At 47.2% G+C, this 20,463-nt stretch overlaps 1 protein-coding gene across 2 annotated transcripts in view; it reads left to right on the top strand.

Moving 5' to 3' along the window:
- The first annotated feature begins 554 nt into the window (after positions 1-554).
- LOC115092153 (mucin-7-like) overlaps positions 555-20,463 on the top strand; it is a 35,931-nt gene continuing 16,022 nt past the window's right edge. Inside the window, exons 1-2 of one of the 2 annotated variants that reach the window (XM_029602764.1) lie at positions 555-2,400; positions 18,826-19,160. In XM_029602764.1, coding sequence (XP_029458624.1) covers positions 1,954-2,400; positions 18,826-18,858 — 480 coding nt within the window. In that variant the 5' untranslated portion in view covers positions 555-1,953 and the 3' untranslated portion in view covers positions 18,859-19,160. Of the gene's footprint in view, positions 2,401-18,825; positions 19,161-20,463 lie in introns of those variants that run through there. The other variant, XM_029602763.1, reaches the window with a different exon arrangement.

Here is a 20,463-nt window from a genome sequence, read left to right as displayed (position 1 = left end):
CTAAAGGCGATAGGACCAAATCACGGAACGGAATCACATTAAAGGGACCTGCAATACGGCCCAGTCCTATTTCCCCCAGCAACTTTTCCCTTACCACCGCTAGCATACGCCGAACCGACGGGCAATTGACCCCACCCCCAACTTCCCCCTGTCCTTGAAACGGTATTTTAAAACCATAACGAAAACCCTGATCTAACAACTCCGCCACCTTTATACGCGGGTACAGCCGTAACCATGGCAACATCGCGGTTAAACAGATAGGTGTATGTGCTCGCTCAAAGACCCGGTCTACTGGCACCTTTTGCAGGTTGTGCTGTGGCCGGTCCGTCCCCTTGACGCTTTGAACACTTGGACACTGGGTGACCGGCTCCACACACGGAACAAGCGTGCCGGAACTTACAGTCCGGGAAAATACACGTGGAGCGATTAAATCTCCAACACACATCACTGCGCCCCGCGCCCCCCTTTCCAACACTACTGCCGGGCACGTCCCTCCGAAAAAACCTCCCAGGCCCAGTACCAGCCACTAACCCCTGCCCCATACTACCTGAGGACGGTTTTGCAGCCATCTGCGTTAGCCAGAGTCCAACATCCTGAGTACCCCAGGAGATAAACTTATTTTCTTCCATACGATCCCGGAATCGCTCATCATAATTAAGCCAGGACCAACCTTCGTAAGTCTTACTGGCCGCTAGGATTGCATCTGCATAAGATAACAACGCCCCATACTGTGACGGATCTTTCTTCCCCACTACACTTGCTAGCCGCAGAAAAGCCCTTGTCCAATTATGAATATTTCGTGCCACCTTAATCGGGGCCCCTACAAATTGATCTCTCTTATTCCTCTTCTTCTTATCCTTACGCTTACCACGCCTGCCCTCCAGCAGCTGAAAAATATCAATGAACTGCCTACGCCTAATTCGTCTACGAATGGAACGCGGAACCTCCTCCCATAACTCCGTAAAAGCCACCAAAGCCGGGGCACCACGTACTGTGGCCCCTCCGACTGCTCCCCCCTGAACCGCTGCTCCCGAATCCGAAGAGGTATCAGAAGATGACGAAGAGGACGACGACGACGAGGACGAATCCGATGAACTAGAGCGCCCCCTCTTTCTCTTTTTCTTAGACTTCCCAGACTTTGAAGACCCCCGTTTCCTATCCACCCCCCCTTCCTTAACACTTGGTAACACTTCGCTGCCACCTGCGTCCTTGCCATCCTGCTTCCCCCCCTCCCTCTCTTCTGCCCCCCTCACACATGCAGCTCCACCTCTGTCCTGTCTAGGGAAAATAATAAACTCACCAGTCTGTTCAGGCTCCACAGGCAGCACATCATCCATGTATAACTGCTCTCGCCGACCCCTGCCTGCCGTCACTGGCGCGTCATTGCGCCAAGCCTCCCATTGAGATGGGCCAGGTATTTCACCATCATCCTCTGCCAAATTCCCCTGTGGAAAAACAGCAGGAGCAGGAGACGGAACAGGAGCCGGCGCAATATCCCAAATTCTCTCCACCTCCAACCCCCCAAACTCCCCAAAACTGCTCGCACATCCCCTGTCCACAGACCTCCCTCTACCAAGGTCATCTCTTCCCCTCCCGATTCTCCCCCCTCCATTCAAACGCCGGCGAGAACCCCCAGTCAATCTACGATTACCTCTTTGCCCCATGCAGTGCCTGCTTACCCCCCCCAACATCCCCCTTGCCAGTTCTGGAACCAATAACGTATTACTCACCCTCTCCCCTCTCACAGCCATGCCCCTCCCCAACATGCTACCGGCACCCCTTGCCCTGCGCTCCTCCGCTCCACTTAACCGCCCTACCATCGCTCCCTTACCCCCCTGACCACGAAACCTAGTTTTGTATAAAGCTCCCATAGACACAGCACTCTCACCAAATGAACCTTCATCAGGGCCAGGAAAGCGCTCTGCAGCATCAGAAATCATTTCTGCAGCTAGAATGGGCTCACAGCTCTTAGAAGCTGCCTTTCCAGACTTCCCCTTAGCCCGGGGCCTCACAGCTCTACCGCCCCTCCCCCTCACCACACCCAGCTCTGCAGACCTCTCAATTAACAGCAACGGTCCCTCCCTTTCAATCTCCACACCTCCTCTATCCGCCCCCCGAGCTAACGATCGTGCTCCTCCCCGCTCTGCAACGCCAAAGTCGCTCACCCATTCTGGGATCAGCACACCGTCGCCTGCTGCCTCCTCCCCCGGCACCCATGCGGCTTCCTCTGACTCCAGGAACGCAGCCACACCACCATCGAGCTCCTCCTCCTCCCAATCGGGCCTCTTGCCAGCCATGCTGCCGTCAGCACACGAGCACTGGAAGTTTACAGCTGCAAAAAATGCCTGCGATCTCCGAACAGTCCCCAACGAACAATCACACAGGAACCAGCAACAAAAGGTATGTTAAGATCGCGCGAACCTTCTGCCCCTCTCTCGCTCGCAGCTACCGACTGAAGCCCGCGTTACTAAAACTGCTTAACCAGCAGTTTGAATTTTCTCCCCACCTATCCCAGCTCTCCACGCTTACTCCTTCTGCCCCCCCCCCCCTTGCACCTAAAGCCAATCACTGCATTCCACGACTCTATGACACTCGCCTTCAGTCCCCCCCTCCCCCCTCCTTCACGTACTTCACGTTGCAGCCCTACTTGTGTCCCCACGTTGTTTTCACCTCCGTCTATTCCACCTTCCCCCCCCCCCCCCCCCTCTCCAACCACACGCGCCTCGCCTCTGAAGTGAGCCTGCGCCCACATTACGCCGCCCGGCCGGACACGGGGTCCGGCTGGTCTTCCAGGTAGCAAAAAGCTGGCTATGCGAGTTAAAGAGTTGCAAACCTTGTGCTGTAGTCAACAAGGCTAGATGCCTTATTCCTTTCTCTTCATGCTGAGAGATGGCCTATGGCCTTGGTTGACAGTGGCATGAGTCCAGACAGGTTATTTGGTGACAAAGTCTGCTTTTGTTTAAAAAGAAAAATGGTTTTATAGTTTTTTTTTAAAGGAGTGCACCCATATTGGGCACAATCCACTAAATTTTATATGTAACATTTAATAGTCACAAGTGACTGAGTAAAGGAGAGAGAGAGAGAGAGAGAGAGAGACTCTTTTAAAGAGACAATCTGACACTCTATATATCTCCCACTGTAAGAGGGGACTTTCAACTCAGGGTGGGTTTTGGGGAGGGGGCAGTGTTACAAGGGTCTACAGAACCTTGCGCCCTAGGCAGACCAATGTTACACCTCCCCCCCAAACCCACCCTGAGTTGAAAGTGCCCCTCTTACAGAGATTCTCCCTCTCTCTCCCCCTCTCCTGCCAGACTTGCACCTCATCAAGATCAGTGGTAAAATTATGCAGGTAACATGGCCAGTGTTGTTATGGTCAGCCTTGCAAACTTCAGGGGTCACATGCATATGTCTTAGCCCCACCCCTTTTCTGCCTCCTTATTCTTGATGTGCATACTTCCCAGCTTCTTAAAATTTTGCATTGCTCGCACATAGCCCACATACGCGTGTATGGGGCTGTTTTTGCACAAGCAATTTTTTTTTTTAAATCTACCTGTTAGTTATTAAAATTTAAAGAATATTTATTTATTTAAAAACTGTTCTATACCATCGTTAAGTACCATCACAATGGTTTACAGTAAGGCACATAAATTAATGTTGAATAAGTGTATAGAACCAAATAATCTAAACAGGTGTCATAAAGGTTCGGTTACATAATTTTGTGATAAATAGTACTATTTGGTGAATGGGATAAATCTTGTCCTTTTATACCTGTATCATATTTAATAACAAGTATAATTTAAAAAACTGAATCTTTCTTTTACTAGTGAGATAAAATTAAAAATATAAAACGCACATATTGGATTAGGTGCTGTGCGTGGATGTACCATAGGAATAAAATACCAAGGACAAGCCATAAGATAAAACTAAAAGGAGAGGTCTATATTTCAGAAAAGCAGGAAGGGTCAGGAAATCATGCATAATCTTAGCTCTTTTTTCATGCAAGTGTATTTCTTTGAGACAAATGTATGCAGTGTTTCATAATTTATACAAGTATTTCAGATTTGCAGCTTTTCTGAACAATTTCAATCAATCAAATTCAGTTTGTCAAAACTTTGTTATTCACCTTTCCAATCAGAAAAGATGCCCAAGGCAGAATATATTAATGATAAATATTCATTTCAGTGAGGATCTCTAGTAAGTGGAATAATAATTCACAAACAGGATGTTTCTAGTACAATTTTGCTGGATCAAACATGCAAATGAAATTTAAATGCTTAGGAAAATGCTGGCCACCAGGACTTTGTCCTACCTTTGTGTGCTTGTGAATTATTGGTGTGACTTGTAGCTCCAGAATCAAACCTTTTTATTTCTAAGTATATTATATGTAGTGGTAAATTTTCAAAGACTTAGGTGCCTTTTACGCAGGTAAAAATAGAGTTAACCCCCTTTAAGATTTTTATATCCAGTTAAAAGGGTATTTTTTTTAACTACCAGAAAGCATGCACATACTGTCATAGTATGCATACTGTTGTCCATATAAAAAACAGGCTTTCTGGAGGGTGTTTTGGAGGCCTGTATGAAATGCATATGTGTATGTTCAATTTTCAAAAAAGCACATGTGTTTTAAGTATGCCACTAACTTACATCATTTTAAAATAGGTAAGGTTACTAGTCTGCTTTTAGTTGCATTAGCAACCTGATAGTCAACACAATGTACATGAGTACCTACTGTTTGAAAATCGACTTATTTATTTATAAGGTCTTATATTTCACTTATATCAGAGCAACCAACGTGTTTTATGCCGGCTCGAGAATAAACCTGCACTTCTAGCGTTGGATGCCTGGGTAAAATGTCTTTTTGGAAAAACTGTCCAACTTCTATCTGCATACCACAATGCGTGCACTTTCACCTGCAGTGAGTGCAGGCATTCCCGGGGTCAGAGTGAGGTCAAGAGATGCAACTGCGCATGTAGTTCTGCATTTTCAAAACCTCAAGTGGTGTTTTGAAAGGAAAAAGCAGCCACAGAAAAAATAGGTGCAAATCTCCTTGCATACTTTTCCTAGGCAATTCTCAAAGGGAAAATATGTCCATGCTTTCTTCTGAGAATTGTGCCTACAGACTTTGCAACGACCCACACACATTTGAAAATTTCATCTTTATAAGATGGAAGAATGGCTCAAACACATATACCTTAACAATTTTAACAAGGGAAAAAGTTATAATACCTAAATTGCAATACTTTAATATTTGCTTAAACCAACTATGAAGTGACAATTGGTCAGCAAAATAAATACTGATATTCCTTAGAATACAGGAGGAAATATATGACTGTGGTGTGCAGTTTGGTTTTTAAATAATTACTAAATTGCAGATTTTTATTCCCTAAAAGTAAGAATGAACATTTCCTATAAGTTCCAAATATATGAATAACATACTTGCTTCAGATGCAAATACAGCGGTTAGAACCCCATAATGAAAAGTATAGGAGAATGTTGATGTCCAAAACTGTAACTAAAAGCTTTACAATCTTTTTGAAAACACCTCTTAAAAATGATGCAGCTTAAACATAGTTTCTCCATTTGAAACGAATAAAAATGAACCCCCGCATTTTTTGGATGCACATCCCTAACCAATTAAGGTAAGAATTTTGATACAATTTTGTTTTCTAAAAATGAGTGGAAACTGGGATTCAGGAATGCAACACATTTTATGAATATTGGAAGGCCTGTCACCCTGGTAGCAAAACTAGGAGGATAGTTCAATTATTTTGATAAATGTTCAACTTCCTCCTTCTGTGAGTGCCGGATGTGAACGTTTATTTTACTCTCGCTATCTGCCATTTGCACCAGTGTTATATCCCCTTTCACACAATGCCTCTCACTTTGGTGCAGAGAAAGAAATATGTTAGCCTACCATAGATTTTAGTTTACACTGATAGTCTCGGAACTTGTTTTTACAAAGGGCTCAATTCTGTCAAATTCCAGAGACATTCACCGTTTGTAAAAATGTACATTGAGCCACATTGATTGATGAAGGGGGCATAGTCCTTGAAAGCTACTCACAGGCATATTTAAACCAGTACAAAAGTGTCATCTACAATTTTGGGGTGACATTTATTTCTTTTGATTTACTCGGACATAAATCTTTTGCAGTATTTTTCCAATCTGGAGTTCTAAATGTTGCAGTAATTCTAAGAAAACTGGATTCTTTGAAAGTCATGATGCTTTTTATTAGATCAACTTAAGAATTATATTCTTGTTTATTGTTGTACATGTTGCACATATTTGGATAAGTCTTTAGTATGTCCAATACAAGATATCACACCATGAAAAAATAAAGTATTTTCCTGCTATTCATTTGATACCAGATAAGAACATTAATGTCACGTACTGGGACTGTCTCCATAGACCTTTTAGATATGCAACCAACTCCAGCCCATGATTTGAAATTTAGAGTTTATTCTGCCAAATTACCAGCATGGATACGAGCATGGCCCAGTTGCTTCTTTAACAAATATATATACTCTTGCCTGAATCTGGAATAAATCTTATCAACTGGTGGCTGTAAAGAAGGAGGGCAGAGAGGGGAAGAGGCAAACTCCTGGCGCATTGGGCTGTGTGGGGCACCAGGTACCCAACACATTAAGGAGGAAAATGCTTCCTGCTGCAGCTCCCCCGGTGCAGAGAACTGGAGGGGAGGGGTGAGGCTGGAAGAGACAGAGCAAAGACAAACTGCTCTATTCCCTATTCTATCCCATCCCCTCCTGGTTTCTACAGGGAACAGGAAGAGAAGGATGAGGCCACAGCAGGGAGCAAAGAAAAGCCACTCTGCGAGTCTGCTCCCTAATCCTGCCCTCCCCCCACCTCTCCTCTTATTTAGGGACATGAAGCAGATCAAGCTGAGGGAAAAAAAACCTGTGCCTTATACCTTCTGCTCTATTGTCTCTTGTTGGGGGGGGGGGGGGCAAGGAGTGTCAGCACCAACAGTGCCTAGGGGCATCAAAATCCTAAATCCATCTCTGCCTGCTGGTCTGGGTTGCAGCGGCAGCCCACCACCTGGTTTCTTTTCCTCCTCTGGCGGGCGCCATTGCCGCATCTCCCTTCTCCTACATCTGCCTCGCCAGCCTGGGCTCCAGTGGGCGCCGCTGTTGCATTTTGTTTTGGCCTCGTTAGCCTGGGCTCCGGCTTGTGCCACTGCTGCATCTGTCTTCGTTTTTGGCACCGCTACTGCTTATCTTAAGTATCTCCTTGCTGGCGGCAACCCTGCCAGCGCTGACAACTGGAGTCTCTCCTCGTCAGCCAGGTCGCCCGCTGATGCCAACGTCCTCCCTGGGCGCTGATGCCGTCCTGCCCACCAGCTGACGTCATCATGAAAGACCCATTTCATCATGTCACCGAAAGGGCGACATTTTGGGCCTTTCATGATGACGTTGAGAACTCTGGCAGGCTGCAAAAGCCTAGGCAGGCTGCATCTAATGGGGTAGATTTTCAAAAAGCGCGAATAGGCCTACTTTTGCTTGCGCATCAGACTCAAGCAAAAGTACGCCTGATTTTAGTAGATACGCGCGGAGCTGCGCGTATCCACTAAAATCCCTGGATCGGCGCGCGCAAGGCTATTGATTTTGTATAGCCGGCGCGCGCCGAGCCGCGCTGCCTACCCCGTTCCCTCCAAGGCCGCTCCGAAATCGGAGCGGCCTCGGAGGGAACTTTCCTTTGCCCTCCCCTCACCTTCCCCTCCCTTCCCCTACCTAACCCACCCGCCCGGCCCTGTCTAAACCCCCCCCTTACCTTTGTCGGGGGATTTACGCCTCCCGGAGGGAGACGTAAATCCCCGCGCGCCAGCGGGCCTCCTGCGCGCCGGGCCGCGACCTGGGGGTGGGTACGGAGGGCGCGGCCACGCCCCCGGACCGCCCCGGGCCATAGCCACGCCCCCGTACCCGCCCCCAAAACGCTGCCGACACGCCCCCGAAACGCCGCGACGACCGGGCCCGCCCCCCGACACGCCCCCGACACGCCCCCCTCCGAAAACCCCGGGACTTACGCGAGTCCCGGGGCTCTGCGCGCGCCGGTAGGCCTATGTAAAATAGGCTTCCCGGCGCGCAGGGCCCTGCTCGCGTAAATCCGCCCGGTTTTGGGCGGATTTACGCGAGCAGGGCTCTGAAAATCCGCCCCAATGCATTTAAAAAAAAATTTTCCAAGGGCCGGATTAAAAGTAAGAAAGTGCCAGGTTTGGTCTGCAGGCCGTAGTTTGCCCACTCCTGTCCTAGAGGTATTAGTTACAACTAACAAAATTAAGTCAGAGGTCATCTATGTGCCCCCAGTAGATATATGACTGTGGCACTCCAACCTCCACCCAATCTTTAGTATCTGTTTTTGTCCTTGCCCTCCAGGAATGCACCCAGACTCTTCTTGTGAACCCTGGTATGCTGCTGGTATTCAAGAAGGATCTGGATGACTGTGGTTACTGGTTGAATCCATTTCTTGCCTAATTTCCTATACGAAATAAAAAGTCTAATCTATTAATGCATTTATTCTAGAGAAATTCACATGAGGAATGTTATCATATTCATGTACATACTTCTGTTCCAAAGAAGGAGATGAAGCATCATGAAAAGTTGTTGAATTAAAAACACACACTTTTTTTTTGCTGATCATTTCAAATATCCCTTTATTTGAAACCAAATTTGTATGACTGTCTTTTAAAAGCTGATGAATTAAACATCGTAGAATCTAAAAGTGTTTAATTTTTAGATTACATTGTGCAAGATAAATAACTTATTTTATAAATAAACATTTGGTTTCATGGTCTTCTGCACCATACTAAGAAGATTCTGCTGTGTTTGATGCTGTGCAGCATGTTTTGAAAAGGAAGGGAACCTCGAGTGTAATATATCCAGTGTCCAGCACTGTGCAACACTACCCGCTGATGTTATCTGGCATGCCATGATGTGGAACATTAGCGCGTTCTACATTATCTCCTCTGTTTACAGTTCATAGTCTAGCCAGAATACTTCATTTTGCAGAGGTGTGGCACCATAAAGTCTGCTTTAGATAATGCCTGCCAGTTTTACTCAATGTTATTTTAATGCGTATCATTGCACAGCAGATATAAAGTATTTTCCTATCCACGATGATATATGTTCCATATGCTATGCATTCACTTTTATTAAAACTCTTTTATAAACAGAATTAGTGCTTCAGAAAAGTACCAGTTTGATAGTACCAGAAACTGAAGTCCTCCATTCATCCAGAGAACAGGCACAACACAGGTCAGCAAAAGGGTGAACATGCCTACACTATGCCTCTACTCTTGAAAGATCACCCCTAGAGGTGAGAGTAGGGTGACTAACTGCCCAGTTTTGGACTGGACAGTCCACTTTTGCAGCCTTTTGTACGGTGTCCGGTTACAAATGGCTAACTTTGAAGGTATATCCAATAGTGCCGCCACATTATTGAATATAGCCGGTTCTGTTAAAGTTAACCGGATAACTTTATCAGCTAACTTTAGGACAGCTGTATAGCAAGATCAGACTTAGCCAAATGTAATTCCTCCGGGGGTGTAAAATGCCCTCAGAGCCCCTAAGTTATCCAGCTAAAGTTTAGCTGCACAATAAGATATCCAGCTAACATGTAGCCACATAAGTGCCCAAATATTCATTTAGCTGGATAACTTCTGAGTTGTCCAGATAAATGCCTCAGAATATGTATCTCTTACTGCTGCCAAGTTCTGTACAATTTGATAAGTTGTACATAAGTGACCGATTTCTTTTGATAGGAAAAGTTATTTTTTTCTTAAATTTGCAGACCCATCTGCTAAAAATTGCAAACCACTGTGTGACTTCCTGGGCTTGATACAAAATGACCTTTTGGATCCCATAGCTTCTCCACTGGTCAATGAAATCAATGTAGGATGCTGGAAAAGGCTCACAGCAGACTGTGAAATCCCCACAGTTGTCCAGGTCTGTCCGTCATGTGGCCCAGGCTTTCTGTTGGATATGATAGGAGCTTCTGCATTCTTCTGTACAGGAGGGAGAGGGGGCCTCGTGCTTCAAGATTCTAGTAGTGGCAGCTGGTACTGTTGTGAGTGGGATGCTACGGTGAACCCCACTCGGGGTGTTTAATGTACCCTTGGGCCTCAGTCCAACTCCAGAGTTTCCAGGGCCGAGCCGAGGGTTGATGGTGTATACAGCACTGCTGGCAGTCTTACCCTCTACCAGGCCTGCAGGCTCCCATGACCAACAACAAGGAGATGTTGGAAGTTGAATGGTCCTCCGACCATTCCGAGCCCTTTCAGACCTGCTGCATGGAACAGCATGGAGCAGCAGGCCTGGCCTGAGGTTGAGGGCAGACGGAGGCCTTGACACATAGAGAGGACTATGATCGATGCGACGGCATCGCAGACGAAGAAACTTGGGTTGATGCAATGGCATCACAGATGAAGACACTTGGGTTGATGCAACGGCATCACAGGCGAAGACACTTGGATTGATGCAACGGCATCACAGACGAAAACACTTGGGTTGATGCGGCGGCATCACACATGAAGACACTTGGGTTGATGCGGCAGCATCCCAGACAAAGACACTTGGGCTGATGCAACGGCATCACAGACGAAGACACTTGGGTTGATGCAGCGGCATCACAGACGATGACACTTGGGTTGATGCAACGGCATCACAGACGAAGACACTTGGGTTGATGCAACGGCATCACAGACAAAGACGCTTGGGTTGGGCAACTAGAAGGAAGGACAATTGCACAGTCTCTCAGGGCGCCTTACTCAGCCCACCCGCGGGACTGAGTCGCAGACCACCCTGTCCCATTATGCACCCTACACAACCCGGAGGCTGGTCACGGACCATGAGGAGAGCGGGACATGCGCAGGGAAGATCCAGGCGAGGAGGAACTCCGATGAGAGGACCAATGACATCCGAAGCTCCAACGGCTGGCAGGAACAGAAGCTCAGAAGCACAGGGACAAATCCCTCCTGCAGGCCACTCCATGGCCCAGCAGGTCAGAAGGCTCAGGAGCACAGACGAAGACACAGGGAAGAACATCCGGAAAGGCAGGAACATCAGGACATGGAGGGTCTTGACGGGACATCTGGGCATGGAAGATCAAGACAGGAACATCAGGATACCTGGACAGGGACCTCAGGCAAGACATCAAGACACGAGATGTGGTACGAAGGGAGACGAGACACGGAGCTCCACGAAGAACAGGAAACCTTACAAGGTTCTGGCAGGCAGGAGCCTCCAGAAGGATGTCACTCCGATGCAAGGCGATGATGTACTGACAGAGCAGCCCTCTTATAGGGCTGAAGCAGGAAGTCCAATCTTAGGTGGAGCCAGCACACTTCCTGTGTCTGGCCCTTTAAATACAGAAGAGAGACGCGCGCCGGCACCTAAGGAAGGAAGCAGGAACTTGTGCAGGACCGCGGACAGCGGCCTGCACCGACATCTTCACGCAGAAGGCAGGCTGGGCCTGGGAAGCAGGCCTCGATGATGACAGTGGCTCCGGCCGCTGCAGGAGGCCCCGAGGGCGGCTCCAGCCGCTACCCGAACCCGGGGATGCAGCCTACGTGCCGCGAAGGCAAGATGACGGCGGCAGTCCCGGCCATGCAGGGGACGGCAGAAGGTCCGAGGCTCCAACCACAGCGAAGGCAGGACCCAGGGACTGCCTCCGGGCTGCAACGAAGCAGGGAAGTCCGCAGCTCCAGCCGCGTGGGCAGGGGTGTCAGTGGCATCCATGCCACGTCGGGAAAAGCATGAGGTGAGTGAGAGTCTGCTCGTGGAGGGACCCACGGGCAGCAAATCACAATAGTACCCCCTCCTCAAAGACCCCCTCCACAACCTCCTCTCAACAGTCCGAGGAAAAGGGGTATCAATCCATAGTGAATGGGGGTATTCAAGGGTCCAAAAAGGAAGCAGAAATATCTGAGGACAGCAAGAAACCACAGAAACATGAAGGACATGATGAGAGACCAAGAAGACAAGACCAAAGAACATAAGACCAGGCGAACATGAGACCAAGCGAACATGAGATCAAGCAAGCAGTGACCGAGCGAGCAGAGACCAAGCGAACGGTGACCCCGGGACCGACAATACAAAAAACACAAAAGAGGGAGCAAGGGAATGGAGAGCAAGGGAACAGAGAGCAAGGGAGCAGAGAGCAAGGGAACAGAGAGCAAGGGAGCTAGAGCGAAAGAGCAAGGAGCGAGAGAGCGGAAAGCGAAAGAGCGAAAGGCGAGGGAGCGAAAGTGAGAGAAGGGAAAACAAGGGAACAACACAGGAATGAGTAGGACGGAAAGCACATACCCGGGAAACAACAAGCAGGGGCAAACAAACAAGGCAAACAAGCAAGGAACAAAACAAACGAGCAACAAGCGAGAACAAACAAGAAATACCAAGAAACATCAAGAAAGACCTGGGGGAGGGAACCCAGGGTGGGCAAACAAAAAAAAAAACAGCAAACCAGTAGGGGAGCAGGTGCCTCCTGCAGGTCGTAAAAACTCCAACCTGGCAATAGGATAAAAAAAAGGGGTTTGGATACAGGCGCCTCCTGCAGGTCGTTTCAAAAATGAAATCCAGACAGCTGGCGCCTCCAGCAGGTCGTAACAAAGGCAAAACAGTCCTGAAAAAAAATTTTCTGTCCCATATCAGTCCAGGAACACAGGCAAGACTCAATACAAGGCGAATCCATCGCTGAACCCTCCGTCGGGCACATGGCCTTGCATTCTGTTGTGAGTGGGGTGCTACGGTGAACCCCACTCGGGGTGTTTAGTGTGCCCTTGGGCCTCAGTCCGACTCCAGAGTTTCCAGGGCCGAGCCGAGGGTTGACGGTGTATACAGCATGACTGGCGGTCTTACCCTCCACCAGGTCTTCAGGCTCCCATGGCCACAACAAGGAGATGTTGGAAGTTGAATGGTCCTCCGACCATTCCGAGCCCCTTCGGACCTGCTGCATGGAACAGCATGGAGCAGCAGGCCTGGCCTGAGGTTGAGGGCAGACGGAGGCCTTGACACGTAGACAGGACTATGATCGATGCAACGGCATCACAGACGAAGACACTTGGGTTGGTGCGGCGGCATCACAGACGAAAACACTTGGGTTGGTGCGGCGGCATCACAGACGAAGACACTTGGGTTGATGCAACGGCATCACAGACGAAGACACTTGGGTTGATGATGCGGCATCACAGACGAAGACACTTGGGTTGATGCGGCGGCATCACAGACAAAGACACTTGGGTTGATGCAACGGCATCACAGACGAAGACATTTGGGTTGATGCAACGGCATCACAGACAAAGACACTTGGGTTGATGCAGCGGCATCACAGACAACGACACTTGGGTTGGGCAACTGGAAGGAAGGACAATTGCACAGTCTCTTAGGGTGCCCTACTCAGCCCACCCACGGGACTGAGTCACGGACCACCCTGTCCCACTACGGGCCCTACACAACCCGGAGGCTGGTCACGGACCATGAGGAGAGCGGGACATGCGCAGGGAAGATCCAGGCGAGGAGGAACTCCGATGACGGGACCAATGACATCCGAAGCTCCAACGGCTGGCAGGAACTGAAGCTCAGAAGCACAGGGACAAATCCCTCCTGCAGGCCACTCCACGGCCCAGCAGGTCAGAAGGCTCAGGAGCACAGACGAAGACGCAGGGAAGAACATCCGGAAAGGCAGGAACATCAGGACGTGTAGGTTCTTGACGGGACATCTGGGCATGGAAGATCAAGATGGGAACATCAGGATACCTGGACAGGGACCTCAGGCAAGACATCAAGACACGAGACGTGTTATGAAGGGAGACGAGACACGGCGCTCCACGAAGAACAGGAAACCTTACAAGGTTCTGGCAGGCAGGAGCCTCCAGAAGGATGTCACTCCGATGCAAGGCGACGACGTACTAACGGAGCAGCCCTCTTATAGGGCTGAAGCAGGAAGTCCAATCTTAGGTGAAGCCAACACACTTCCTGTTTTTGGCCCTTTAAATACAGAAGAGAGATGCGCGCCGGCGCCTAAGGAAGGAAGCAGGAACTTGTGCAGGACCGCGGACAGTGGCCTGCACCGATGTCTTCACGCAGAAGGCAGGCTGGGCCTGGGAAGCAGGCCTCGATGATGACATCGGCTCCGGCCGCTGCAGGAGGCCCCGGGGGCAACTCCAGCCGCTAGGGGGATGCGGCCCACGCGCCGTGAAGGCAAGATGACGTCGGCAGCAGTCCCGGCCACGCAGGGGATGGCAGAAGGTCCACGGCTCCAACCGCAGCGAAGGCAGGACCCAGGGACTGCCTCCGGGCCGCAACGAAGCAGGGAAGTCCGCGGCTCCAGCCGAGTGGGCAGGGGCGACAGTGGCGTCCATGCCGCGTCGGGAAAAGCATGAGGTGAGTGAGAGTCAGCTCGCAGGGGGACCCGCGGGCAGCGAATCACAACAGGTACAAAGCACTTCTGATCCTTCTTGAATAATTCGTAGCAACATGGGTTTTTTGTTCCCAAAACAGTTCTCTTTACTTCAGTGATTAGAAAAAGAGTTTTACAGAAGATTAAAAACATTTAAAGTGTATTTACAGTGGGGGTAATATTTAATCACTGGCCAGATTGCAAAATTAGCCAGATAAACTTATCCAGCTAATATAGGATGGATATTTAATGGTGCAGCCGCACTACTGAATATAGCTGGCTAACTTAAAGATAGCCAGATAAGTTTATAAGGCTATCTTTAGGACTACTGTATGGCATGACTAGGGGCTAAAGGCCACCAGCGCCATTTTGGTTAGTGGCAGCCGACAGCCCAGGAGCGGCAGATCACTCCCGGGCCCCCCGCTGGACCACCAGGGGTTTTTGGGAGTCTTGGGAGGGAGTCAGGAGGGTTGCATGATGGGGGGGAAGGCAGGGTGAGGTGGGGGCTGGGCAGAATTTTGAAGGGGCACTTTTTGCCCCTTCAAAATTCTGCCGCCTCTCCCTGCCTCATTGGCTCGCAAGCGGCAGCGGCAGTGCCTCCTAATGATTGGCAACCTAGGTCCAGGCCTAGCTTACCCAAAGCTTCTGCCGGCCCTGCCTCTAAGTACTTCTTAGCATCCAGTCTGTGCTGCATCCAAGCACTGTATATATTACTTCCTGCATCTAGGATCTCCTCTTATAGGCCTGCAGCCGGGACTTCCTGCAGCGTTGCCTGGTGATAACACATCCTGTCTAAGTATATAAGGAAGTCCTCTGCAACCAGCCAGTGCATAAGCAACAGATCCTCCTGTGCGAGTTGTTACTGCTATGTTGCTGCTGTTCCTGCCTTTGTCCAGCTTTGCCTTGCTGTGTTTCTTCCTTGCCATTCTCTTGCCCTGCCTTGTGCCTCTGCCCTGCCTTGCCTTGTTCTCCTACCTTGCTTCATCTTGCCTTGCCTTCCAGTCAGCCTTTCCTCAGACTGGTCTGTTGCTGACCCAGACTATCTTCTGAACTTGCTTGATCTCTGTCTGCCTTGACCTCTGCATGGACACCGATCTTGCTTGCTCTCTGCCTGTCCAGACCCCTGCCTGGACACTGAACTTGCTAGTTCTCCACCAGCCCTGACCCTTGCCTATTCTCGATCATGTCAGAATTCTGCTGGTCCTGATATCAGCCCAACTTGGTTCTGTCTGGCTCATCATTCCTTGCACCATACCAAAGAAGTCCTGCCAGATGCTAGAACCTGTGGGCTCAACCTAAGGGGAGGAGTCCAATCAGGCAATAGACCTTGCCTTGTGGTGTGCCAGTTGCTATCCGTTAGGGCCTGGTCCATTTTCGCAAGCCCCTGACTGCAAAAACCTAGCAGCGACTGCTTCAACGGCAGTGGGAATGAAGAAAAGTGGATCTATATACAGACAACCAACAAGGACTGAATTACATAGTCTGGGTAAACAAATAAGCATGAGTGTAACTTGCTTATTGCGGCGGTTACTATCCCTAACTAATTAAGCTAGATATTTCACTTAGATGCAGCTCCAACACTGCTCTCTACATTAACGGAGGGGGTGGAAGGGAAATAGAACCAAAAGGTTTCTAAGAGCCAAGAGTAACAGATAAGTATGAGAAAAAAAAAAAGTGCGAAACTTGCTGGGCAGACTGGATGGGCCATTTGGTCTTCTTCTGCCGTCATTTCTATGTTTCTATGTTTCTATAAAAGACTCACATCCCCCAGCGCATGACACTTAAATCGAGAAGATGACCATTATCTGACCTTCTATAGATTACTCGGGGTTTTCATCTCTCTGCCAAGTTTGCATTACTACAGGGCACTACTGGATCTCTGATTCTATAGAATGGTGTCCTACAGATCCCATCAAACAAGGAACTATGTTGTTTTCACTCTCACTTGTTACATAAGAATAATTAAATTTATAAGTATTTTTTTTCCAATAGAGTTAGGGTATTTTGAAGGTCTATCTTACCCTTGCTTTCTAGAGATAAGTGGTTCTTATTCCTCTTTGATTCTCTCCCTCTCTTTCACTCTCTGTTGGCACACTTCATGTGTATATACATTCAGGGGTGCACTGAACTGAATCATTCCATCCTTATGTTAGGGCATGGATTTATTTAATTAATAGTAAACTAAAAATGGCAGGAATAAAGTGACACCTTATAGACTAACCATTTTATTAAAGCATGAACTTTCAAGGACAGAGTCCACTTCATTAGATGCATGAAGTGATGTACAAGAGATGGGTAAAATATATACAGAACAGAAAGAAGGCATTAGATTAGGCAGGACATACTGTGGAGAGAGTGTTAAAAGCATTATAGTATAGCCTAATAACAACTGAGGTACTATAAATGTGAAAAGACAGAATGATCTGTTAACAGTTAAGTTCATAGATAGTTGTAGTGAGTCATGAAGCCATTCTCTCTGTTCAGACCTAGGGTGATGGTGTTAAGTTTTTTAATGAGTTCCAATTCAGAAATTTCAGCTGGAGTGCTCCTTTGAAGGTTCTCTGTAAGAGTATGGCAACCTTAAGATCAGAGATTGTGGTAATGTTTCTTCGTTTGGCATAAGCATAAAAAGTTTTTCTGATCTGAACCTGAAAATGGCAAAATATGCAACAAAATGGTTGCTCTATTTGCTAGAAAATATGCACTTCAACTCAAACTATTCAAAATCCAAAAGAGTGCTAATGGATTGTTTGTGTTAATGATTCCTCTCTATTCTCAGCATTTTTATCTTACTGTTAAACTTTTACTGAGAATTAGAAATGGTTAAAATAATCACAAACAGCAATAGCAATCATAAATTGTGCCTACAATCTAAGCACTTGTCTGTGGACAGTATGATTTGATAGTGAGAGCTTATAGAAACATAGAAACATAGAAATGATGGCAGAAGAAGACCAAATGGCCCATCCAGTCTGCCCAGCAAGCTTCACACTTTTTTTCTTCTCATATTTATCTGTTTCTCTTGGCTCTTAGTAATCTTTTGGTTCTATTTCCCTTCCACCCCCACCATTAATGTAGAGAGCAGTGTTAGAACTACATCTAAGTGAAATATCTAGCTTAATTAGTTAGGGGTAGTAACCGCTGCAATAAGCAAGCTACACCCATGCTTATTTGTTTACCCAGACTATGTAATTCAGTCCTTGTTGGTTGTTGTCTGTATATGGATCCACTTTTCTTCATCCCCCTGCCGTTGAAGCAGAGAGCTATGCTGGATATGCGTGATTATATGATCATGATTATATGAACTCAAAAAATCATGATGAGTGCGTGATTGTTTCAGAATCTGCATTAGTTTTTTACCCTTATCTACTGATCATCTCAACCAGTGATCACATTAAAAGTGGAACTTATGATCCCTTTTGCTCATTACAGTGATTGGTCCATATCTATTCTACAAAAAAAAAAAGCTATTCTAGTTTCATTTATGGTTCAATTCTTTTCTTGTGATTTCTGCTAACTATAAAGGTTGCTTGCTTTCTGCATAGTTAGCAAATGTTATATTTGTATGGCAGACTAAAAGTACTGCTCTTATTATATTATGCAGAGATGTGTTAGTTCCTTGGCTGGATTAGGTATAAGATAAGAAATGAACTTGTCAAACTCCATACATCAAATTCTGCAAAATATTTTTCTCTTCGAGCTGCAGCATCAAACTTATACTTGAAGCTTCAGCATATTAACGGACCAAGTTTAAAAACAGTTCACAAATCTCTGTGTGGGGAAACAAAAAGCAAGGGAAACCATCTACATAGTTCCTGGAATGGGAAGGCCTATGCAAAGACTGCACAAAGAACTCATGGTTGATGTTAATCTCCAATGGATAAAAAGTCCAAAAGAAATAGCTTATAAGAGGCATGGCAGATCTAATACTTATTTAAATAGCTAACCACATGACACAAGCCACTTCAAAACTGCACATATAACAGCATGTAGATTTGAGTCACAGACCACCAGTGGAAGAATATCTGCCACCACTAACATCTGGGACCTCTGCCTACCAGAAAGGAATGCTGTGAAGTTAATCAATGTGGTAAAGCAAATATTATCCAAGCTGAGCAGATTTTATTGAGGGGGTTCTTTTAAGATAGATATAAATTTTAACAAAACTTAACAATGTGAGGACAGCATTAGATTTTCAAAATGTTACATAAGACCAGCCTGATGGCCTAGCATGAGTATATTCTTCTTTGTTTTACAGATCTGTATTCACTAGGGCTGTGTGGTAAGAACACAGCATTCAAATTCCATGCAAGGGATGGAAAACCAGATACCACTCTTACAGGGACGCCTGCTAACTGACAGACGCCATGAAAAGAACTCTTAATGGGGTTTATCCATCTTTCTTGTTTGTCACAGGGGCATGCTGCAACTCCAGAACTAAGATCCTAAGTAAGATGAACCCTGTATGAGGCCACGAACGAAGACTCTGGAAGACAGCCACCGTGGTTCCCGACCTCTTGGAAGGCTGTTATCTCCTTATCTGTAGCTTCCACAGAATTAAAGGCTTAGCGGTTACAGATTCCACCCGCCGTTGGAAATGTCTGCACAGCTATCAATTTCTGACAAGGAAGTGGAATCTGAGAAAATGGGAGCAGGTCCCACGCCTCCTAGTTCCTCCATCTCTTTTATTTGCCACACCCTTGGCCACCAGTTTATTTATTCACCACAAAATTTCAAGGCACTCAAGTGTGTTGAACAGCTACTATAGCTCTTACAATAAAGTTAAGAGTTACATAAAAAGTATAAGTGTGGTGATTATGGAGAGGAGAAATAGGAGAGGAAAAGGGAACGAGAACTCCCACCAGCTGTTTTCTTGGTTACTAGCTAATTCGGACGATGTACTTCCTGGAGGAGCAAAGGGAAAAAGGGGATATGATAGAAATTCAAGCTTGTGACAGGCTTCACAATAGTGACATTTTTCCCATAGAGACAGAAGTTAAAGAAGAAGGTATATGATCTGAATTTACAGCGAGGAAGGTTCAGATGAACCATGAGAAAATATTTCTTTACTGAAAGGGGGTGGTAAATATCTGGAATAGCTTACCAGCAGAGACAATGGCAACTACAACTGCTGAAATGTAAAGCGTGCTTGGCAGAGAGGCAGAGTGCAGCGGTGAGGGTGAGTGGGAGGGGGAGAGTAAGAGGTAGAAGAAACGAAGAAGGAAGCTTAAGTGTTAATTAATAGTGATAAATTATAGCTGTAGTTAGTGCTTGCTTTGTCATATGAAACTTTGGAGGACCAAAAAGGGGGAAACTACAAACCAATGGGCAGAGAGTGATGATATGGCTGCATCAGGTTTCCAAAAAGGCTGGGGGGGAACCTGCACAGAGCACACCATGGTTACTACCCTAAAAACAAATGTACAGCTGCATCAGGTTTTCAATAAGACTTGGGTAACGTGCACAGAGCAACCATGGTTACAGCATGAATGGCTGCAGTAGGGCTGCATCAGGTTTCTGAGAAGGCTGGACTAACCTACGTGAAGCAGCCAAAGTTATAATCCAAAATCAAAAAGGACGGAGTGGCTGGATGTTTCGGATAACAGTCTCACTTGTTTTGGTGGCAGTGTGGATTTTTTTTTTTTTTAAAGGTGGTAAAACATGGAGAAAACCTGGGTGTTGGATTAAGTACAGGTTCTCTAGGAACCAACGAGGAAGATGGCAAGGATTGAAATAGCCTACCAGCAGAGATGGTGAAGGCCAGCACCGTAACAGAATTTAAACTGCTTGGTGCAGATATAGAGGATAGTGGTAGGCATTTATAGGGTTGACAGGTTGAATAAAAGACATAAGGGTGGATTTTAAAAGGGTCTTGTGCGCAAATACCGGCAGTTACGCGCGTGGCCGGGCCCTGCGCGCACCATGCACATTTTCAAAAGGGCTCGGCCATGCGCATAACTGCCGATACGTGCATAAGTGCTGGGCCCTGAAAAAGGGGCAGGCCAGGGGCATGGTCTGGGTGGGGAGGGGCGGGATGGAGGCCGGCCGGGACAG

This window comes from Rhinatrema bivittatum, chromosome 5 (genome assembly GCF_901001135.1).
Source record: "Rhinatrema bivittatum chromosome 5, aRhiBiv1.1, whole genome shotgun sequence".
Classification (NCBI taxonomy): domain Eukaryota; kingdom Metazoa; phylum Chordata; class Amphibia; order Gymnophiona; family Rhinatrematidae; genus Rhinatrema; species Rhinatrema bivittatum.
The sequence above is the reverse complement of the archived record's forward strand: the minus strand, read 5'-3'. Positions and strand labels throughout refer to the sequence as shown.